At 31.5% G+C, this 26,095-nt stretch overlaps 1 protein-coding gene across 1 annotated transcript; it reads left to right on the top strand.

Moving 5' to 3' along the window:
• Positions 1-16,433: 16,433 nt before the first annotated feature.
• LOC132933501 (protein krueppel-like) lies at positions 16,434-16,838 on the top strand. The gene has a single exon (XM_060999773.1). It carries the CDS (start codon positions 16,434-16,436, stop codon positions 16,836-16,838), a length of 405 nt encoding a protein of 134 aa, XP_060855756.1.
• Positions 16,839-26,095: the final 9,257 nt, after the last annotated feature.

Raw genomic sequence — 26,095 nt, forward strand, 5'->3', positions numbered from 1 at the left:
ATCAATTTATCATATTATCATTATCCACACACGCCCCCTTTTTTTTTTACATATGTGCACCATATATTGATAGAATATATCAGGAGCCCTTTTTTGCCTTTGTGATTTTCTCACTACTAATTCCTTACCTTGTTCTTTTTCTTTAATTTCATCTTCTTTCACTAACCTTTGGTATTTTCTTATTTTCTTAAAAAATATGTCATTTCTCCTCATTACTCTATTGTTTTTGTCCATTCTTACCAGATACGATCTAAATGGTAATATTACCTTCACTATTCCACCTTCACTCCACAACTTATTTTTTATGTCTTGTATTCTATCTCCTGTCTTTAGTTCTGCATTTTCGTTTACACTTGTACTGCTCTGTTAGCTTTTTTTTTCTTTTATTATTAATTTATGTGCATCTTCACATATAAGTTTTGGTTTTAGATCTTCTAATTTATATGGAACTTTAGATCTCAACTTCCTACTTATTAATATTTGTGTTGGTGAATACTGTAATCCAGCCACTGGACTTTTGTTAAACTCTTACAATAATAATATTTATAATCATCTTATCAATTTATCATATTATCATTACCCACACATTAATATTCGTAAAACTTTGTTGATTAGTAGTCATTCATTATCCATTTTTTTCTGTGTGTAACCCATAATAATTTCTAAACCTCTATAACGTAGGTATTCAAACTTTTTATCGCACGGCTCCTTTGTGCGTTCATATTTTTAAAGGGCTCACAAATTATTATGAAAAAATTGAAACAATACGGATACGATTTGGCCAATATCAGTGATAATAACGCAGTGACTTAAGTACTAGAAATAAAACATTCAATAGTCGAGTAACGTGTTTCATTATCGTTTCCATAATCGCTTTGACCCGGCTCCCTTCGCCAACTCTTATTGTGACGCAAGAAAAGTACTGTGCTAAGAAAACGGTGTTTTAATACCTCTGGTCTCCAATCGAATGGGTTTTTTAAAAAAATTCAGTATAATTTCATAGAAATATTTCAAGAAGAGTGCATTTTTCAATTTTGAAATATTTGAAATTTATACCAAAAAATAATGATACTAAAATATATGCTTCCTATACCAAATGACGGATAAAATAATATGTGAACAATATTTCTCGAAAAGCCGATACTTCACAATACGACCACGGCCCCGCGATTGTAGTAGCCTATAAAATGACACGACGAGGAAAACATTGTAAATAGTGGTCAACTCGAAGGGAAAAGTGCGGGGTGATTCAAAAACATAACCTTAAGAAGTTTTATTCGGTGACACAAACTTCTCAGCATACTTAAAGATTTATAAATGACGAATTAAAGCGAGATTAGGGGCAAAGGGTGGGTGTTTGTCGTAAGCGGGTCTTTTATCATTCAAAACTGTCATACACCTACGTCCTATACATATTTGGTCAATCACTCTGTATATATGTTTTTTATTATTGGAGGTGTGAAATAAGCAAGGCTGGGCAAGTCAATGATTTTTTTAACTCAGTTAGGCCAAGTTAATAACAATGCGCCAATAACAAAAGTTAAAAGTTAAAAGATAATATACACTTTTTGTTAAATTTTTATTAAGTTAAAAAAAAGTTAATTTGCTTATCCAACGCTACCGTACTTAATTTTTTTCCAACCCAAAACTAAAATAGACTATTTCCATACAAGTTACATTCGAATGATTTACATTTTCTACATTTATCATCATCGAAAAATGTTAAAGTTTATGAAAAAAATTGTTTTTGTCAACATTTTTGGAGTTTTCACTTTTTGAAACGTCGACACTAATTAATTTCCATACATTCCAAGACGAAATATTTTTCTGAAAATATCGAATTTTAATTTTAGTACCGTCAATTATTATTACTTACAGTAGAGACCGGGTTTGTACGCAATAATTTCATGCGTTTTTTGAGGGCACGCCGTGAGTTGGAAAATATGTCGACAATCTGTTTTGCAGAGGATTCGTGGAATAATTTCGTCATGCATAATATAAAGTATGCGTTTTAAAAATAATTTCGAATGTTTCGCAGTGAAGACATCATTCTATTTTCCCGCCTCAATGTTGTGTATGTGGTGGGCGTATTGCACGAAATTAAAACGTTTCAGAAATAAACTACGAAAATTGTTTGGAAATCAGCTTCGAGTTCGAGGAAATTATTTTGTAAATATTCACTACCAACTATTGGACCAGATCATACTAGTATAAAGCTTTCTTACAGCAGTTTTGTTCACGGTGGATGATAACAATATGTAATATTATCATTATATCATCGTACGGGTAAGACAGAACTTGATACGTGACGTGACGCGATGAGCATATTCTTTTATAGTTTTATTGTGTCCGTGTCTCGTTGTCAAGTTTGACTGAATAATGCTTTTCAAAGAAACGCTGCTTTAGAATCTAACCAATAACAATATTATATTTTTCAAGATTCTGAACGGAGCGACGGATGTATTGATTTTACAAAAATGTGTGTGTGTGTTTTTTTGTTGTGTCTGTTACGATTTGGTGCAGTAAAAATGGTTCGATTTTTAGATCAGAATCTTTTCTGGAATGAAAATAAAGTATCTAGTTGATACTTTGGGAGTTCAAAAAGTTCGTCGTATTTTACTTAAAAATTGGGTGAAAAACAATAATTGGGGAAAACGAGAATATTTATTCGAAATCAGTTTTTGAATAAAATAGATTCTTGAACGAATAACCGTGATTACAAATTTCAAATTTTTAGAAAGTATTCAACTTAGCGTTTTATATAAATGGTATGGTTTTTAAAATAAAATGTATTTGAATCTTTTTGAGCTATTTTAAAAGTATTTTGAATTTTAAACTTGTCTAAGTATTTTTTAAAATTTTTTTTTCTGGTAAAAATTCATGAAAATGCATCAAAAAGTTTCTTAACGATAAAAACACAATTTTTTTGTCAAAACGTTTATATAAAAATGTTTTTATCAAAATCACCAACATATACAAATTATTTTGAAGCAAAAAATCGAAACATTTAGTAGTTTGAAAATGCAATAGTCAAGATTCAATATACTAACTAGAACTACAGAAACAAAAAAATCATATTTTATCAAGTTAAGATTCTGACTAAATTGGATACCTATAGTAATTATATTATGGATGCGTAAGTTACCGATTTATTATGAAATGATTTTAGCTTTTTTACTATTGTTACATAAAGTTAAATAATCAATTTCTATTCTCGTTTCAATTTTAAAAATATTGAGATCAATTCAAAGCAATATGAATCAAAGATGCATTTCGAATTTTTTATTTATGAAAAAACTTGTTAGTTAAAATTATTTGCTTGGTAGATATCTTGAAAACGTAATACAAGATCACACATAAGTGTTATTCTTATAGTAATTTATAAACATTCAAACTTCGTTAAAAACCACAAAAATTTGAAAATTATTTCGTCAGTACCAAGGTGGTTAAAAATGTATAAAATTTTCAAAATTTTTATACTACGTTAGTAGTAAAATTTTAAACTACCTTATTATTTCACATAATACTTTTATAACTATATCTATTTCAGGTTACAGATGTTTTAATATTCTAAGCTAGCCGACCCGTCACGGCTTCGCCCGTGATTGGTTGTTTATTTTTTTTCGGACGATGATATGTATAATTTTTTATTTAAATTTTATCGTTAAAAGTGATCTGCAAATGAATATAAATAATGGTTAATAAAAACGTTTTGAAATGTTTCTAGCGGTATTAATGGTAAACTAATTTTTATAGCACTTCATTACCAGTAAAAAAAAACGCAAATCTTACAAAAATTATGATTGTTTAACTACTTTTGGGTGTAACATGCTACAGCCTGCAGTAAGTGCAACTCAGCCACCCTGTTAGGCAATCGTCGGATCGCGGACAAAGGGCAACTCTTTCACCAATCACCTTGGTAGGCAATTTTCAATAATTCGATTTGAAGCAAGCTTGTACTTGATCTGCCCGAAAAACCAATGTCAACCGATAATAAATAAACACAAATAATTTCTATTGTTGATTGTAATCAATGGGAATTATTAATAAATAAAAATAAAATTTCCAATGTAAACTTCAATGTCCCTGTTTGAGCACCTCTTTAAAATGCGAATTTTGGCAAACCATATCTTATGGCACGGTGAAAATATGAGAAGAACCTCTATTCCAAATTTCAAGTTCGTTCGTTGCGTAGTTATTGAGTCACAGCGATCAGTGACTAAGTGGTATTTGGATTTTATAAAAATTTTGTAGTAATTTAATAAAAAAAAAAATAAAAAAAAAAAATCCTATGAAAATGTAACAAATCGGGGAAGTCACTCCGCTGCATAATAAGTGTGGAGTGTACCTGTTGTGCATTATAATTGTCGAGTCGGTCACCTTAATAGATGTGGTAAATTTGATTAAATTAAATGTTTAATTTAAAATTTTAAAATTAAAACGACACAAAATCGTTGTACACGAAAAACGACTCTGAGCGAAGACGGTCTGTCAGCCTAGTATATTTTATGCTATTATTGCTATTTTACACATTGACGGACAATCATAAAAAAGTACTGCTGTAGCAATATGTTTGTTTGGTGATGTCAGGGGACACTTTTGAATTCATATGTAATAGTACTGCTATAGCAGTTCTCAAAAACCGACTAAAAATGGACACTACTGCTACAGCAGTGGTTTTTTCAATGGTATCATATGAGAGACCAAGTTTACTGTCCATATACATCATAAAGTGATATTGGTCACTGACAAAATAAAGCAAATATAATTTTAAAAAAATATTGATTATTTTTTTTATAAAATTGATTAATTTAGGCATGCTTTTTATAATTACTTATAATCCACACTGTCCGTCAATGTGTTAAGTAATTTATTTTACAATAAATAGTAATGCAGTACATATTTTAATATTGAATTTTTCTGAAAACGTTGCATTTTAAAATATCATTGTGTCAATAAAATATAATAGTATATTTAAAAAGTTTCAAGTATCCGCAAATGATATTATTTTTATATCACAACAAAATAACTAAAATCAGTATTATCCGTCGCATTAGAAGTTATATTTTAATCTATTTTCGTCCGAATTTAAACTCAAGGGTGTCGGTGCCGGTTTTTCCAATTCTCTAAAATTCTAAACAATTTGAAAATTATATTTTATTTTTTAGTTACTTTCCCTCAAGACACTCGAGCCATTACACTTAATTTAACAAGCACACACATTATGGCTTATTGTACTTTTTTTTAGTATAGATTGTATAAGTTCTTGATCAAAAATAAAAAAAAAAATAAAAATATTTTAGTTACTACCTTGATTATAATACTTTTCCACTGATTTACAACTAGAAATTTATTAAGGGGAGGGGGGTCAATACGGTGTATTATATCAACGAAAATTACTTAACAGGAAAATTATTAGTGTTGGCCAACGATATCGATAATTCGATACGATATCGATATCGTGGGTATTTTTCAATGATTTCGATATCGATATCTAAAAATAATTATCGAAAATATCGCAATATCGGTGTGATTAAACACTAAACTGAGTAAACAGTATAAAATTAAATTAAAAAAAAATATCTGTCAGATATAATAAAGATAAAAACGTAGATTATGATACGAGGCGATATTAATATGTTCCAAAGAAATAACCACCACACCAAACAATTTAATCTAAATTCAGTATCGGTTGTTAACTCGCGGTGAGACGTCGTAATTATTTTCGTAATTATTACGTTCGTTATTAATTTTATTATTTATACAAATAAAATGAGTGAAAACTTTAAATTAGTACCGTTGTCTGGTGCTAGAAGTGGTATATGGCAACATTTTGGTTTTAAAGTTAATGAAAAGGGGATTATATTAAATAATATGCATTCTATACTTTTAATGTTTTAAATTTTTAATATGCTTCGATATCGATATCGGTATTTTTCCGACATCGCAATACGATATCGGAGGAAAAAATACGATATCGATATTGAAAATTATATCGTTGGCCAACATTAAAAATTATGTTTAGGTAGTAGGTACAGTGTTCAATGTTTAAAGACAAGGATTGAAAATTTAAAATCAGGTTTCTCATAAGTATTTTATATTAAAACAAAAAAATCTAAAAACTATTTAAGCACATTTTTATTTAATAGATAATTAAGGGCGTCTGATTCGGTGCATTTTTAGTACAAAAACATGTCTTAGAAGAATATCTCTCACACCCTGTAGAAAAGTCGGATTTCGTTAATTTATTTTTTTTATTTAGAAGAAGAGAACATTTTTCAAGGGCTGAATTTTCATTTTACTTTAAATAGTAGTAAAAAAATACGTTTGAAAAAGAACAATTTATATTGTGTATTTTTGCAAATGCGTATTTTAGCTTCTATAATTATAATTTTAAAAACCGGGTTTTGATTCAACCTCCAAATGTTCTCTTCTTTTAAATAAAATGAAAAATTAACGAAATCCGAATTTTCTACAGGATGTTAGAAATTTTCCTGTAAGACATGTTTTTTTTACTAAAAACGCACTGGCTCAGACGCCCTTAACTTCGCTTTTACGTATCTTGTCTATGATTTTTGATTTTTAAATGCTTTTCATAAAAAAATTGTGACTATGGATTTTTGATTTTTTTTCATCTGCCTTTGATTATGGTGTATAGAAAATGCTAATATAAACATTCAGTCAATATTTCATGTACCTACGGTCATTTGTTTAAGAGTTGCACCTAAAACTAAAATTGATTTTTTCGAAAACATATTTTGTGTAAAAATTTCCGTTTTTCCTTAATTTTTGTTTTGTTTTTCACGGTGCTTTGAAAACTACTAGGAACTACTTTTGACCCCCCCCCCCCCCCCCAAATACCATTTTCTATCAGAAAAGATAGTGTTGAAGAAAATCCAAGCATTTTTACTGTCCTAAAATGTGATGACAGACACAAAAATAAAAAAAAAAATAATAAAATAAAAAAAAAATACACAAATTATTGTAAAATCGATACATTTATCGCTCCGCTCAGAATCTAAAATGTCAATCATTAATTTATTCTAAGCAGTATAAATCGAATGTATTGTTATAGTTTTATTACATGTAACATTATATAGTTGACATTACATCGTTTCAGAACAATAGAAGAAAATCAAACGCCTAAAAAATCTGAACTCTATATTATAACATGACTCATATTATTATGCACGTACGTAACTAATTTTAATAAATTTCAATTCGAGAGGATATTTTATTTTAATAAGGGGTGGTTTAGCGACGAGGAAATGTCTGCGAAACGTGTAAGCGTCCGAGTGTATACCTTTCAACGGGCTTGTCGACTCTGCCGAGAACACTTTGCCAATAAATTATTGAAATTTAAATATTTCCACTTTGCACAAACGCGGCACATTGTTTGCACGTTTAATCGATACGACAACAGTTTAACTAAACATTCCGAGGGACCTTGATAATATCATGTACCTTTCTGATACAATGAGCACAATCAAAAATAAATAAGCCGAAACTGTTGAACAATTGATACCTACTTGTTGTCATAATATTATTCATAGTCGGGAATGTTAGAAACACGTAGGTGTTATAGTGAAAATCATTTTTTTTTTTTTTACTTTTTAACCGAAAAATGAATTTAAACGATATTTTCGTTTGAGTTGAAAATTCGTCGAAACGCACTAATTTGAGCGCACCTATAGGTACCTAGCTCACGGCGAACTTTTATCCGTCCACTACTTTACTACGGAATATTAAAAAGTTGAAATCTACGATAAATCAGTTTCTCGAGAAATGCTCATCCGTCCAGACGGCTGCAATGAAAATACGCAATAATTAATAACGTGAACTATACAGTGTGTCCCGTCTTATATGCACCACGAATAATATCTCAACCCGATGGCACTAGCTTTACAAACGGTTTACTGTGATGGATAGGTGGTACCGTAGTGCACATTTTGGGAAGATTTCAAAATTCTTAACTCCTTTGGTTCGCGCATGCGCAATACGACGTAAGTTTTTTCAATAGCAACTCTTATTTTTGACACCAGATATGTCTAGATAATTTTTTTCTAGCACATTTTGATCCATTCACCATTGTCCTGAACCCAAAATTGACCAAGTCACAGGCCAGCAGAGTTCTGAAAATTGTAAAATTTTTCGTAAAGTATGGTACACTAAGTCTTGTATTGAGTGGATTTTTTGAATGAATAGGCACATGAAAAAATACACGAATACGTGATGCATACATACATACTTAATAATGAAACAAAAAGCAAATTACTTTGTATTATCTATTTTTTATTTAAGTACATTTGTTTATGTAATAAAATGTTCAAAATTGCCCCCGTTATTTTCCAAACATATTTCCAGTCGTCGAGTTAATTTCTCTGTGCGTAGCTGCCAAAATTATTTTCAATTTTCAAAATTCTGTTAGCTTGTAACTCGGTCAATTTCGGGTTTAGGATTATGGTCAATGGATCAAAATGTACTGGAAAAAAATTACTTACCCACATCTGGTGTCAAAAAATAAGTGTCGCTATTCAAAAACACTTTTGTTGTATTGCGCGTGCGCGAACCAAAAGAGTTAAAAATTCGAAAATTTCCCGAAATGTGCACTTCGCTACCACCTATCTATCACATCAAACCGTTTTTAAATCTAAGGTTAGGTTAGGTTCGGACTGAGATATTTAGTGGTACATATAAGACGGGACACTAATATACACTGTATACCTACTATTCGTCAGATGACTTTTATTTTCCAATGTGATATTTTAAAAACGTCCGATCAATTATTATTATTATTATTTGCGTCCGGAAAAATTACAGCGTCTGCTAAAATTATATCGAATTCCCGTCCCGACCATATTACAATATAACGTTTTGTAAAATTATTAGCGTTTTATCGATGTCTGCAGGCCCGAGCATTGTTCGCGCGGTGTACCACGCGTTGTCCATAGCAAAAGAGATTACCTTCCGCGGCCGAGCGAAGGAGCTGGCAATTTTTTTCATTTCGTTCGCAGTATTTTACGTCATTATAATATCGTATTGTTTTACTTTGAATGTATATAGATAAAGCGTTGAACGAACATCGCTTTGTAAAAACGTATTTTCGAGACGGACGAATCCGTCTCTCCGGATTATTACGCGAAACGTGTCCCAGCCGAGGTTCAAAAATAATAATCGAAGCCGATGGCGGTGGCTGGTCTCGCCTAATGGCGTCCACATAATATTACAATGTCACGTCTATAATTTTTTTCTCATCTTTTCCAGCAATATATTACACGACTATCGTCGTACGGATAGTGTACGTCTTTAAAAGCCATTTTTTTTACGATCGTCGTGTCGTCTACGCGTCGGGAACGTCACCGCACGGAATCGTTTCCCGATCGATCTATATTAAATATTATAATATGTTGCTGCCCGCGATTCGCATAAATTATATCGTTACAATCATATAACGAAACGGTTTATTTTTCGTTTTGCATAAAATATGAATTACCCGGAGTAAAGCTTTATTAAATTTAGAGAGATATTCGAATTATTTGCATAGCACCCGCTGCAGTGTCTACACGCGCAGACATTTTAAGACGTCTTAAGGGGTATGCACACTGACCGTTTCTAAGGAGTTCAACATAGGCATTTTTCTATTTGTGTGCATGCGGGTCGTGTAAATGGGTGCGTAGTAGGTGATCATTAGTGTGAGTGACCGTGTGTAAATAAATGGCGAAGCGCATAGGCGTGACTAGACTTCATCGGCAGGGGCAGCTGCCTACCTAATAACCGGCGCTACCTTATTAGTGAACTGAAAAAAAGCCCTATACACCCAAAGCCGTATTTTTTTAGGCCCCCCCCTCCAAAATGAAATATTTATATAATTTAAAAAAAAGTCCAAATCATCTATTAACGATAATAATCTACAGTAACTTCAGAAATATTATTCATCTACAGCCTTGGATTACACCACAAATCAAAAATAATACAACAATAATATCAATATAATACCTAGATGCGTACCGTACCGTCGTCGTCTGTCTAAAGTCTTTATAGTAGGTTTTTCCGATTTTGGAAGTCAGAAAATCAATATTTTGTAAGTAAATGGTAATTATAACGGTGCCCACAAAAAAATCAAGTTTAAAAAATAATAAATGTTGTAACCCTTCTGACTTAAAACTCGGTTGACCGGCACCTTTCGAAAATGTCAGGGGCAGCCCAGGCACCCTAGGCTGCCACCGTAGACACGCCTATGGCGAAGCGCATCCACACGCTATATTACAAATATGAATTTTAGTTAAACACACTGAAACTTAGTTTCGTATTTCCAACAATATAGCTTACCGAGTGACATTACAGTGTGAACACCTATTATACAAATTGAAGAGAAGAATTTTATCCAGGCTTGTATAGGAGTCAATTTTCGATATTATAAAATTAAAACTTGTGTTATTTTACTTTTTAATAATTTGAATTATTGAGTTTAGTAATTAAAATATTTAAAATTGACTTTTAAACGGACACAAATTAACTTCTCTCCTACAATATTGATAATAGGTGTATTTACTCTCAAACCCCTCAATAAACCATATTATTAGAAATACAAAAGTACATTTTCATAGAAATTTTCAATGCCATTCATACCCCTTTAAGACGCATGATATTACGCGTATAATGTGCGTATGCCGATAATTCGGTATGAGTGTGCTGGAAAATACAAAGGATAATAATATGTGGAATTTCAATAAAATAAAATTTAACATAACTGGCTCATCATATTATGTCCTCCGTTAGCGTGCGTAGTTTCCGGTGTTGAAAAAAAAGTTTGGTTTACCTGATTTTATTTAAAGACACAGTGATATTTATTATTTTCAAATTAAAATACGTCTTGTCGACGCATTAATTTAAATATATTATGTTTGCATTCACCGATGGGTATGTGATCGCTGTGCCTTAATGGTTTTGTGATGCGTTATAAATTATATCATTATAATATAATATAGTCCACTTTGTAGTACAAACAATTTCAAATCAATGTATAACACTTATATTATATTTAGTTATGCCACGAATAATATAATATTGAAGGTAAATATATCGTGATAATAGTATTATGTTAGTTTACAAATATTTTAAGTCTATATAGTTTGCATTTGTTTATTGAGATTTAATACGAACAGTAAATATATGATGCATCAACAACAAAATAATCTGACTGTAATAATATTATCAGCGTTGTCAAAATAATAATATATTATTATGAAAATGTTTATTTAGAATAAACTCAGAGATCGACATCGGACAAAATAGATTATAACCAAATAAACAGAGTATATACACTCTAAACTGTTTTCGGACGAATATTCTTCTTTTTCAATGGTAAAATTTATTTTAAAATAAAAAGAATTTCAAATGTAAAAATAAAAAGAAAAAAGAAAAGAAAAACTTTGCGATTTTCAAATCTATTGTTAACGGTAATAAAAAAGCACTAATGTCATCTTTGGCTCTTATTATTGTAGGCAATGAATGAGTAATATAACGCGTTGTGTGAAATAAAGCCGTTCAAACAAGTATATACGAACTTTTTGCTAATGGTTCAATGAATTGAGTTTTCTAATATAATTGTATTGTTGGTAAGTTCCGCCTTAGATTATTGATTCGGTTGAAAAAATATAATGCCGGGAAAACTTTAAAGTAGAATTTAACGACATTTTTTTTTATTTCATCGTACAATTAGAAAACATTACGTGTTTGTAAATCTCATTTCTTTGCGTACAAAGAAACCAAATTTGTTGTTTTATGTAAATCAGACTCCCGGTAATTTCAAACTTTTTATCGCGTATTTGTATCTACGTTTTGTACGATGATTATTGATTACAATACACCACAGAGCCGAAAGCCCTCCTTTATTCGTTGAATTTATTTATAGAATACAAGCCGATTGTGTCAAGATTGTGTATAAACCTAGTAGTGAATGAAGAAAAAACCAAAGTAATCGAGATATTTGAAAACAACCGTGAGGTATTTGAAGTGGGGGGACTGGTTTATTGAAAAGTTGACCGATTCAAATACTTTAGATCCAATGGCGTGTCTACGGTGGTTCATATCCCTCCCTCGAGGACAACATTTTGTACACTGTACAACTTGTAGGTATATAATAATATAAATATTTGTGTGTAATGAATATGTCTATTAAAATCTTTATATACCCTCCCCCGTGGATAAATCCTAGATACCCTCTTGGAACCACCATTAACGGTAATGATGACTGGAAGACCACAAAAAAGTGGAAAAAGCTATTATCCTTATCCATTGTTAACATTTTTTAAAAATGTAAATTTTTCTCGATAATAACGGAGTTTAGACTGCATATGGCTTATATGAATAGGTACACAACGATTACATTGGTCTGGACACGCTATGAGAAGAGATGAAAAAAAGTATATGAAGGCAGCCATAGAATATAAAATAAGTGGCAAAAGACTCAGAGATAGCCCGAGGAAGCGATGGTTGGACGGGGTAAAGCTAGGACGCTGAGCGTAGAGTATTGGACACAAATTATTCAGGATATATCATAGGGATATAAATAGGGATAGGGAATGACGGATGGCTGTGTAAGTGGCGGCGAAGACTCTTTGACAGTCATAAAGCCAAGAAGAAGAAAAGGAAGAGGAAGAAGACGATGCAGTCTCTTGATTCCATCCGGTAAAATACAAACGTATACCGGTCCACTTACTAATTTACAGTATATTGAATTTCAGCCAACATAATATTATTATGTATTATTATGTAAACATAACGGCACGTTTTTTGACACATTTGGCGAGATATATAATTTAGAAAACTTAAATAGTAGTATATGTATACCGGAACGTACGTTGGGGGGATAGTAACCGGGCGTACGTGGCTGGACAAGCCAAGCCCGTGGGGCGAAGAGTTATTATTTGACCCAGTTCTTGACTGGGCAAGGCTGATTTCAAGCCTACCTTTATAGATATGCGTGGGTGAACTACCCGGAGTGCGTGTACCCGTTGGACGATACAGAATATAGGTTTTATAGATGCAGTCGATGGGCGAAAAGAAGCACGAAACCGGATATTCCAGCGGGCGAGGACGTCACTGCAGAATCTATGGTATATCTATCATGCTGAATAGCCGGAAAAATCGGTATGCAGTTGAGCTGTACATCAATGGGTACTGAGGAAAAGGAGTATCATCAGAGGAAAATAGATCACCACGGGCAGCCATGGTACGTGGATTCGATGATAAACCAACGCTAAGGCGCTGAACACAACTGCTATGTCTTGTAAATTATTGTTATAATAATATCTGTAATTTCATAAACCGATATATTGCAACTATTGTACTTGCTGTTATGGTAAATAATGCACGAAGTTATGTAAATAAACGATGGTGGGAAAGCAAAGCATAGGCAGTCAACTCTCGGGTCAACGATTCTGGAGCAAAAAAAATATACAATACTAGTAGTCAAGGATGGGCAAGTTAATGATTTTTTTAACTCAGTTAAGTTAAGTTAATATGCACCAATAACAAAAATTTAAAAGTTAAAAGTTAATTTAACTATAGGTTAACTCAGTTAAGTTAAAAGTTAATACACACTTTTTGTTAACTTTTTTAAGTTAAAAAAAAGTTAATTTGTTTATACAACGCTAGCGTACTTAATTTTTTTCCAACCCAAAACTAAATTATAGGATAAAGGGTTAATACTTCATACACTATTTCAATATAAGTTAGATTCTAATGATATACATTTTTAACTTTAAACAATTTACGATACATATTTTTTGACATGAAAACAAAATAGTGAAATTTTATAAAATTAAAAACAAAATAAATTAACTTAACTTACTTCTTAAAATTAAAAATTAACTCGTTAATTTCACGTTAAGTAAGAAAGAAATTTAGTAAGTTAACAGTTAAGTTAATGAATAGTCAAAAGTAACTAGTTAAGTTAAAAAGTTAAAATAAAATTAACTTTTTAACTTAACTTTAACTTTTTAACTCGTTAATGCCCAGCCTTGCTAGTAGTAGTAGTAATAGTAATAGTAATCGTAGTAGGTAGTAGTAATAGTAGTAGTAATAGTAATAGTAATCGTAGTAGGTAGTAGTAATAGTAGCAGTAATATTAGTAGTAATAGTAGTAGTAATAGTAATAGTAGCAGTAGTAGTAGTAGTAGTAGTAGTAGTAGTAGTAGTAGTAGAAGTAGTAGTAGTAGTAGTAGTAGTAGTAGTAGTAGTAGTAGTAGTAGTAACTGTCGTTATTGCTTTTAATTTATTAATTTATTCATTCATTTATATTTCACATTATCCTTAGTTATAATAGTCCGAGCAATTTAAAAATAATTTTACACACCACTACTACTGTGATGGATAACACTCGTGACGTGCAATTCCGCAGAGAGAGTAATCGCTTTGAATTAATAAAGTATTTCGAAAACGGAAAATCCATTATATTATTATGAACCGTACGAGAACTCCGTTAAGCCCATATATTATAGCTAATGGATTGACTGGGTATAACAATAGTATTACAAATCTACGTCGGTCGAAGACGTTTACAGTATTTTTTTGTTTTTTTCAATAACTCCATTTGCGAAAAGATCAACGAAACACACGAAAGTTATTACAAATTTAATAATATTATGACTCGAAGAATCGTCATTCATCGCACTTAAAATGTCCTGTGGCATTAATGCCAGTTTTAACTCAATACATTCGCGTTGTTCAGTAATAATATTTCCCGTTGTAAAATCTTACTAAGTCACCATAATAATCTGAGGTAAGCCATACTGATTCAAGGCGCCTTAACGGTTTTAAACAATGAATTAAATTACTGTGAATAATTTCCATTTGATTTCATATTTTTCTATGGTAAAATCAAGCAATTTTCAAATGCAGCTGGAACATGGTCAGGGGAACGACCAGTCAAATATAAGATATCCAGGGAGAATTACAGGATCCTATGGATACAAATACCGTAGCCAGGGGCAGATATATAGATATCAGTATTTTAATATATTTAAATAACTAGGATTCCATTTCAGTTATGATGAACTTGTATTATCTACTGAACACTTACACATAATAATACTCACAAATCTATAAACGTTCAATCATACTGCGTGACTGTCTCGTAGTCATACGGAGTTCGTTATTTGTTGCATGTTGAGATCTAAGGTGCACAGTGAACTAACTTACTAATACATTTTGTGTGTTGGCCATAGTCCTTATATGTGTGTGTTTTAATAATAATGTATCGGTCAGCGGTCAATCGTACATAGGTGTCATGTAACATATTTATATTTATAATTGTTACAGTACCTTACTCGTCATGGGGCAAGTAGTGTGACGCGAAAGCAGACGTTCGCACCTGATAATCGGTACCAAAAAAAAAGAAGAAAAAAAAGTACGTTACACGTAAGAAAGAACTTTAACCTACAAAATAGCTCAATAAATTTCATTTCAGCCACTGCTTGATGACTCATCGTCTCTCCTAGACGTTGAGCTGTCATAATATATTTGCAGTTAACATTCTCAAACAATGCAACGTACAGATGATGTGTTTTCATGTGTTCATTCCTTTTAAGATAATTAAATCTCTGTACATTTTAGAAGAAAAATACGAGTGATTTTCATTTTATTAAAAAAAAATACAATTCCTACCAAGAAAAATATTATTTATATCCTTTATTTGATTTTCAGCGTTCAATAATCATTGACACTTTAAAGTTTAAATTTATAAATAAAACAAAAAAATAAGGATATGGAAATATAATAATGAATATCGTATGAAGTATTGTGTTAATATTATTATATTTATAATTATCAGGTCCTTATTGCAAGTGAAATTCTTATTAAAATACTTTATTTTATTATTAGTAATACAGTAAGTAGGTCGATTAAATATTTTCCGAAAAAATTTCCTTGAGTCTAGAAAATAAAATAATATAAATTAAAAATAAGAATTACCCAGAAATAACGTTTTTAATTAACAAGAAAAAACAATAACTGATATTCTTCGTTAAAAAAACTGTATTTAACTATTTTTGTAATTTGTAATTGCAGTATAAACTCTGAACTAATGAGAAAACTTGTTTTAAAAGGATGGGTAACCTGGTATATCAGTCACAGCGTGCCATTATTACATAATATTATGTTCCAACATTAATTAATTTCAATAATTAAACGGTAATACAAAAAATGCTGGCTTAAAACCATGACTATGATAATAAATCCTAATCGACTGTACACAGTTTATTCTAACAGCCCAGTAATTATAACAAACGTGATTTTTTTATAACAAATTGCGTTAATGTCAAACGTTGATAACCTATTAATCCGTATATTGTATTAAGTAGGTATCAGATACAGGGAAATATATGTAAGGACGGTGACATTCGTGTTGGAATCAATATCACTTAACTAAAATGGAGCGTGTGTGCAATGAACAATACCGGTGTGACGTATGCGAAAAACTGTTTGCTCACAGAAATTGTCTGACTATTCACAAGCGGACACACACGGGAGAGAAGCCATACCCGTGTGACGTATGCGATATGTCATTCAGTCAGAATGGCTCCCTGACGGCTCACAAGCGGACGCATACAGGAGAGGAACCATATCCGTGTGACGTTTGTGACAGATGGTTCGTTAAAAGCCGTAACCTGACGGATCACAAGCGGACGCATACGGGAGAGGAACCATATCCATGTGATGTATGTGATAAATCATTCAGTCAGAATGGCTCACAAGCGGGCACACACGGGAGAGAAGCCATAAACCCGATGGTTCACAGGCGGACGCATACACGAGCAGTGTTCGGACTTATCTAGATAATTATTTGTTCATCTTTTATCTTATCTATATAAATAGTTACAGGATATCTAAACGTTCATCTAAGATAATTTTTTTACTAATCTAAATAAATTCATCTAGATACATTTTTTATTGATAAAAAATCGCTAAATTTATATTATTATCATTCCTAGTGCCCAACTAAAATATACCTAAATTTAAAACCCATTAAAAAAAAAATTGTATCTCTTTTTTATTTAGATAAAAAAAGTATTTATCTTTATCTAAATAAATATGAGTTAAATTATCTTTTATATCCATCTAGATACATTTGAGTTGCATTATCTTTATCTTTATCTAGATAAAAAAATACTTATCTAATCCAAACACTGTACACGAGAGAAGCCATACCCGTGTGACGTATACGATAAGTCGTTCGCTCAGAATATTACTTTGGCATTTCATAAACGAACGCATACGGGAGAAAAACCATTTCCGTGTGATATTTGTGACAGATCGTTTATTAGTTACAGTGAATTTACGGTTCATAAGTGGACACACGTGGGAGATAAGCCATACTCATGTGACATATGTGATAAATCCTTTGCTCAGAGCAATAGGTTAAGGAAACACAAGCGTACACACACAGGAGAGAAGCCGAGTGACATAAGTGACAAAACGTTAAGTCAGAATCTGACGATCCACATGTGGATACACACGTGTGAGAAACCATAACCGTGTGGTGAACCGCCGAATTCGCCCAACCGAGAAGCCAGAAAATACGTAATAGAACCACCGTCCATGATATTGATGTTTGCTTGTTTTTCATATGTAATATTTTATCAATGAAAAATTGCCATTGGTTTTCCAATTTTTTGTTATCTAAATGCTGTTTTGATTTGCAATTTGAACTATTTGGTACGCACGTTGTGTTTCTACATTTAAATAATAACTGTTATTTTTAAAAGTAAAATATAATATATTATATTATATGAAGTATTGTATAATATGATTATTATTTTCACCACGCTGTTAATGTATTCATTAGGAAGTGCTGTATCCAGTTTCGATTGCATGTGTCAATTTTAACTTGGAAACAGATGATCCAAGTCTGCTAATTTTGTTTTAAAAAACAGATGGCATGTAGATTCATATTTGTTGTGTAAATTATAAATCTTATAAGAAAAATGATTATGAGAGAATTAAATATGTTTTATTATAATATAATAGCTGATCGTATGTTTCATCGCCCGTTGAAGTGCTAACTTTTGAATCAAAATACTGTGAATAATAATTTCCATTTGATTTCATATTTGTATACGGTAAACTCGAGCACTTTTCTAATGCACCTGTAACGTGGTCGGAGGGACGACCAGTTAAATATAAGATATCCAGGGAGAATCGTACGATCGTATAGATATAATTCCAATATATATATATATATATATATAAATACCGTAGGCAGGAGCAGATATTATATAGATATCAGAATCTTAAATATATTATTTAAATGGCTAGGATTCTATTTCAGTTATAATTATGTTTTATTGTTTACTAAACACTTAAATATCATAATATTCACAAATATGTAAACTATATGTTCCATTATATGTGACTGCATCGTAGTCATACGGATTCCGGAAGTCGTAGTGTGCATTGAGGTCTAAGGTGCACAGTAAACTCACATACTTACACAATATATAGTGTATATTGGCCACATGCCTTACAATAATTATGCCTGTGTTAATATTATTATGTAGGTAAGCAGTTGATCGTACATAATCAATTATTCGTATTGCATACACAGGTGTCATATTGTAACATATTAATATATTTTATAATTGTTACAAAGCTATAAAAAAAGTTTCAATACCTATATGAAATATTTTTATTTATATTGTATTGTTGTTTGTACGCCATTTCGACTTAATTAACGATTTTTGTTAAAAATTTCAAAGACATTTAAAAAATTAAACGGATGGTGCGCGGGTGAAAGGAAATTTGTAAATTTGTATACATAACATACCGTACATTTGTTCTGTAGATAATTTTACGCCGGATAGACTGGTGACACTGAAATTCGGCTATCTCTCTTTATAGCATCATTAAGAATGAAATAGGCTAATTTCAGTGTCACCAGTCCACCTGCGTAAAATAATCTACAAAACAAATTTATAATATTCTATTTATACGAACTTACTAACTTCCTTTTACCCTTGACGGAGCGTCCTTAAAAATAATTATTTTATCTTGACCGTGTGCACGAAATCACTATAATTCATAAAAGTGTAGGGCGAAAAAAAACATGTGTCTTAAAATCGGGGTTTTCGGAGAAAAAAAACAGAATCACCCAACATTAAAACGCAGTTTCGGTTTATCTGGCTTTATTGAAGAAAATCTGACATTTGCCATAAAATTCTGGTTTTAAACTAAAGATATTATGTATTGCTGTGGTTAAGACAACGACCATATCTATAACTATAACAGTGATGAGCGGTAATAGAGTATGAGTTGTTTATATGGTGGGAATTTAACTATGACTACTTATCGAACACACAAGGCATGCACATGTCCTACGAGTTCCTGAATACTTAAATCCTCAGATAACGAATATTTATTTTTACACAAGTAGGTGGAAACGAATTATACGATTTTAATCTCGATAAAAATGTAGTAAAATCTGAATGTACTGGATACGAATTGTTTCTTATTAAATAAACCAATGAAGGAAAATTTCTGTAAATTCATTGTTCCAGGAACAAAGTTTTTTAAATGGTATTGAGTTATCAAAATGGAGCGGAAAGATTAGCCAGGTATGATAAAAACTATTCTGTGGCTCTGCGCCATATATTTCAGTAACTTACTCTATGTTCTGTGCCAAGGCAATCATTTTATCATATTCACAGATATAGATAATATTTCTTGACCAAATGAAAACAGACGTGCGTCGTGCGACACTGCGACGGCCGTGTATCAGTGACAGCAGCCTGCAGCCCCCCCCCCACCCCACATAACAAACAGCGCGGCTGCATATAATTTATGTACCCGGCGGCCGACGTTTATAATATCGTTGAGCGGTTGATTTCAGTCGCCTCGGGCGACGGTTTGCGCATGCGCTATTCACACTATTTTCCGAGCTTACATGTGTGTGCGTAGGCCATAGATGCACCTCGCATGCAGAAACTTAGGCGACGGCGGCTACCGCCTCTGTCGATCTCAGCGCTTTAACGGTGGCGGCGCCGGGCGCATAAGTCACGTTACAGCGACGTGCAGCCGTTCTCACGTTCGTAGGTACAACTGTACAAGTTCTGTACAAAAAAATAATATTCAATATTGTTGTTTATTAAACTTAAATTCTAAAGCATTTAATGCCCGAGGTACGAGTACCTATATAAATTAAAATTAAAAATCAAAGTTTACGATTAAAATTTTAAAATTCAAAATAGTACAATATATTAATACAAAGAAATATATATTTTTTATTTTCCTGAAAATTACAAGTGAGGCGTCGCCTCACTTGCCTCACCCCCGAAACCGCCACTGGTAGGTGCTCAAACATGAATTTTGAGATTTACGATAGAAATTTTTGTTTATTAATGGTTGCTATAGGTTATATAATATATATATATATGTATGTTTGTGTGTAGATAGGAAGAAGATAGGCAAATTTAAAAAGGGTTAAATTTGTTTTTATATATTCATCGGATTTTAGTACGGTTATAGGTGAGGTTAGGATTTTTTATTAATTGATTATATTAATCCACCACGAGTGGCATTAAGTAAAAACGACAAACTTGGTATAACTTTGATACTTTAGAGTTAAATCCATACAGTTACGTACAAACAATACTGCTGCGAATCAGAATTTTTATTCCAGGCAACAGAAAAGTTAAGATACATTTTGAACACCATAAACCGAATATTAAATAACGAATTGAACAAAGTTTGAGTCATATAGAGTTGGTACATTTAATGGGCAACGAAGTGCACGGGATCAGATAGTAGTTAAAAAAATGACCCGAGAATGCTAAAAATACTCTTAAAAGTAAAAAGCATTTATAAATATTCAAAATAAAAATTTCGCCTATTAAAATATATCTGAAATTAATTATGTACTTGGAATACATTGTCTTAGAGCACCAAAAAAATAATTTCCTCTGCATTGAAAACCTGGGCATACTTATTATAGGTACATAATTATATATTTATGTACCAATTCTTTATTTACCTAGTCGTTGCACATATTTTTTACACATTTGTATTCATATTTTATGTTGTTTAAATGTCAATGATATTAATATAGTCTTGAAATAGTGCTAGACACTCCGACAGTAGAATTTTATATATGTGCCTACTGCCTACTGCCTAGTTATAACACATATAACATTATAATTTATAAATAAAATATTTTAATATTTACAGTTATTGATTTCTTTGTTTATATTATAAAAAAAATACCCACTAAACAAATTATATTTTTAATCCATACTGTTTTATATTAGGAAAAAAATAACTTAACGTTACAATAAAATTAATTAACTGACAAATTTACTGCATAAAATTGTCAACAATTTTCAACTCGTGAAGTTAGAAATTACTTCTAAAGAAAAAGTAACACGTTATGTAACGTATAGTGAAAAGTAACTTAACTAAAACTTTTTAACTCTTTAATGTCTTGTAATAATATATTGTGAAATATATTACAAGTTTATGATAATAGTTTTTAAAAACTGCTCTACAAACTAACAAATAGATGTCATATTATTGGATCTAAAATATTGTATTGTTCTCCAAAAGTTTATCAAATTCTAACATTTTAATCGTTTATAATATATTATATTACATACGTTTTCGAATAATCATAGCCTTCATTACTTGCAAGCTCTTTATCGCGGCCTTATCCTCGGTACTTGCGCAAAGTTGAATAACTTAAAAACTATTCGTTCAAACTCAGATTTATAAATTTCTAAAATTTCTCATTCTGAATAGCAATTTACAAGAAAAATGCGATACACATTTTATAAATTCGGTGTTGCAGCAGGACACCTGTTAAGTGTTGTACAAAATGTAAATGTTTGAGAATATGGCCTCAAACCTGTACAAAAATCATAAATCAAATAAGTTCATTATTAGACTTAAAAAATTAGGGCGATCGGTCATCACTCCCTATAATATTAAATAAAAGCTATAACTGCGTTGTATCAATCCAGATACACGCATACTTACTTGAGAGAAAAAACTAATAAATAAACAAACATAGGAACCTGGAACAGCGATATCGCACGAGACTCGGTTCACGTTTCGCAGGGATGATTGAATATTTTATTACTTTTTTTTTTTTATCGACAGATTTCAAACAAGGCCACCTACCTATATGAATGCAAATGGATAACTTTCGTTTTGTTTTTCCAGGAAATCGAGTGTATTTGACTGACGTCATTCGCAGCGCCGAACGTACGGCGGTGACGCAACTCGAAAAATGAACCTGAACTTAAGATTGGGTAATCAACAGTTAAACGTATAAAAACAGCGGTTCTCAACATTTTTATATTCACGTACCACCTACACAGTTCGAACATTTTTACGTACCACCTGACCATATTTTTGCATTTTTTTTTTTTTTGCTCATTAATAATATTGTATACGTTTATGTTATATATATAGAATTTTCAGAACCAAATTTTACGCCGAAGCCGAATTGTAAGTAACTAACGTCATATTTACGATTCACCTGTGTTCTCTGTTTTTCCGTATTTGAGCTTCCGCTTTCTGCAAATCTTTTCATTTTTACTTAATTTTATGTCACGAAAAAAAGTACGAAAAAAGTACATAAAAATATAAAATATACTATTGATGTAAACAACTCGTATGGCACTCGTGAATAAGCTGAAATAACTTACGAAACTACGGTAAAAACGCATTATTGTGAAATAAGAATACGCTTTATCCGTTTATCGGATAAAGTTTATCGAATTATATTACCTATGTCCTATATTAAAGAGATTATCGTTATCTAAATAATTGCTACGATTACAAACGACCTCCACATCACTAAATAAAATTTAATGTTAATAATGTTTCATTCCAATTTTCTTTAGCTGTCCGCGTACCACTATTGGTACGCGTACCACAGGTTGAGAACCGCTGTATTAAAATATATATTATAACAAGTTGATCCCGTGCACTCAGTTTTCTGTTAAAATGACCATCTCTATATGACTCAAACTCCGTTCAATTAGTTATTTGATATACGGTGTATGATATGCTCAAAATGTATCTTAACTTTTCTGTTGCCTGGAATAAAAATTCTGATTCGCAGCAGTAGATTATCAGGTAGGCAATCTATTGATTTGTGAATCTAAACCATCCGGGGCGTCACCCAAACGTATACAAAAAATTCATAAACAGACCGATAAACGAAAACAATGTTAACCATAGTGCACATTTTGTGATCGACATAGATTGAAAGCGTTCCTACAACTTTCATACAAAACTATTGGAAGCATGTTTATCAATTCTTATTTACTAAACATTTTAATTTTTTTTTATTATGTCACAATAAACATATTTCAATTCTATTACTGGTAAACAATTAATAAAAAAAGCAATAAAAAATAGTTTACATAAAAAAGCAATAATAAAATCGATATTTGGTGAAACCGCGCTAAATGTACTTGATATTTTTATTTCCACCTCAATTATAAGACTTTTTCACTAATCTACTACCCGATACCTTTTTAGGAGGGGTTGATAGGGTGTATTATATCGCAAATAATGACTTTACGGGAATAACTCTCAAGCTTTGTAGAATTATCGGATTTTGATGATTGTTTTTTTATCTTAAAGAAATATACTTCCTACAGCCCGCATCGATATTTGATTTAGTATTTTATTTCAAATAATTGTATAAAAAAATTTGTAAAAAAATGTTTTTTATCTTATATTTTTTTAGACATATTATAAAGTTTGAGAATAAAATATTGAAAAACGGAGATCAATGCGGGCTGTAGAATATTTCCATCTAGCAATTAAAAAAAAAAATTATGAAATTTGGTTGATTCTAAAGGCGGTATCTTTATTCCCGCAGAGTGTAGTTTTGAGGAAAAAATGGTATAGGCACCGGGCGCCTTAACACTTTCGGTCGCTGAAATGTTTTCTGCCAATCGGATGTAACCGCTATACAGATCGTAGAAGGTTTGTAGTTGGTTCTCGAGTAAACGTGCACTATTGAGAGGTGTCCGTTAAGAGAGGTTTTGCTGTTTTTAGAATCAGAATGTCATAAAACGAATTTATATGTATTAAAGTCAGATTTCCATTTCATACGGAAATCAAGAAGCGTAAGAGATAAAATCTGAGCCCAACGGTGACATGTCTAAAAGTAAAACAAATTGCTTTAATAGCAATATACTTAAAAATATAGGCTGACAGGTCGTCTCAGCTCAGAATCGTTTTTCGTGTACGATGATTTCATATCATTAAATGTGAATTTAACATATCCATTAAAGCGACCCACACGACACCCAATGTACACCGCAGAGCGGCACCCAATTTATTTCCCATAGCGTTTTAATAATTTGTTGTAAAATCGTTTAAAAGTCTGGGATATAAAAATGGGACGGTCGTTGAGGATGTATTCTCTAACTTAAATAATGTCGTAAATACCTACTAATAAAATATGTTTATACGACATAATTTAATTTCGTTATCGGCCAAAAACGTTCAGTTACTGAACTTCAGTGTAATAAGCCATGCTAAAAAATTACGTAAAAAACTAAAAAAATCTACGTAAATATTTTGATCTGTGTATTTTTTCGTTTGCAAACTTTTCGACTTAATCCTCCCGGAATTTCATATTTCTAGATTCACGGCAGGAATAGTTTCAAAAGCATCATTAGACGCGTAATAGGTGCAGAATAATCCATCAGAAATGGTGGGTAAGGTTTCTCTGTGCTATAACTCATAAACAATTGTAAAAAAAAACGCTTGCCAAGTCAGGGATCGGCATGTAATCTTTCTCGATTTTTAATTTTTAGAAATGTATTAACTGATATCACACCCAAGTGGTATAACAATTTGAATCCAGAAAAATGTCGGTGTAGCCCCACAAAAAATCAATTTATATTTTCATTTAAATAGATCTCCGAAACGGGAGAGCGGATTTCGTTGTTTGGGGTCTTGTTAGATTCACATTGGTTAGGATAAGTGCAGTGAAGACTTTCAGAACTTTATCTTTAGTAGTAAATTCACTACAGAACGTTAAAACAAATTTTATTGGGCGTTTTTTGTGTTTTTCAGTTTTACAGCTTTGTAATGAATTAACAATTGGAGGTAAAGTTCTGAAAATCTTCACTGCACTTATCCTAGCCAATGTGAATCTAACAAGACTCCATATAACAAAATCCGTTCTCCTGTTTCGGAAACCTACCTCGCTAAATAAAAATCTAGCGAAAAATAACTCTTTTTTTTTATCTGTGAAAAATTAAATAATTTTTTAAAAAAAACTTTAATTCCACATTTTGTATTCACTTGATAATCCATTTTCAATGAGTTATCAACCAATTTTATAGCTATCATAGTTTAGGAGAAAAGTTAAAAAAATTGAAATTTTTGGACTCTTCACGCCGACGTTTTTATGGATTCAACCGCTTATACCGCTTGGGTGTGATATCAAATCTTTCTCATTAATATTTTATATTAGAGCTAGATAAATTACTCACCTTCTCATCATTACTGAATTCTTAAAGTTTTCAAAATTTAGACTTTTTCATTTCAATTACCATACTTACTTGATTAAAAATCAAGAAAGTTAAATGTAATGTCTCCATAATCGATTGGTGTCCATCCAGCAGCGCTGTATAATTTATTAATCTGCATTTAGTCACATTTAAATATGACACAAGGACTGCTCCGATTGGATTTATCACACGTGCAATGAGATATTTTCCAAAATCTCTTTGGTACCTAATTATATCGTGTGAAGTACTCGCGTCTGAAATCGTTTTTTTAAAGACCAGGCAAACGATCGATCGGCAAAAATGTGACACATTAAACTTGCGAAGTCGTTGTTAGAATTTTCACAGTCAAAACGTTGACAAATTTATGACACGAACTGCGTGTTGTATTTTCTTTCTAAAACTGTTTTATGGTCAATCTAAAATCGTTTGCCAAACGAGGTTATGACCACTTACGGATTTGAAGGAAAATTACTCTTTTTTTCTGATTACTATCATCACTTTTCTTGAAATATTTCGAACGAAATTGTGACAAAAAAAATGTTTTTCTTCTAAACGTATTT

This window comes from Metopolophium dirhodum, chromosome 1 (assembly GCF_019925205.1).
Source record: "Metopolophium dirhodum isolate CAU chromosome 1, ASM1992520v1, whole genome shotgun sequence".
Lineage (NCBI taxonomy): Eukaryota > Metazoa > Arthropoda > Insecta > Hemiptera > Aphididae > Metopolophium > Metopolophium dirhodum.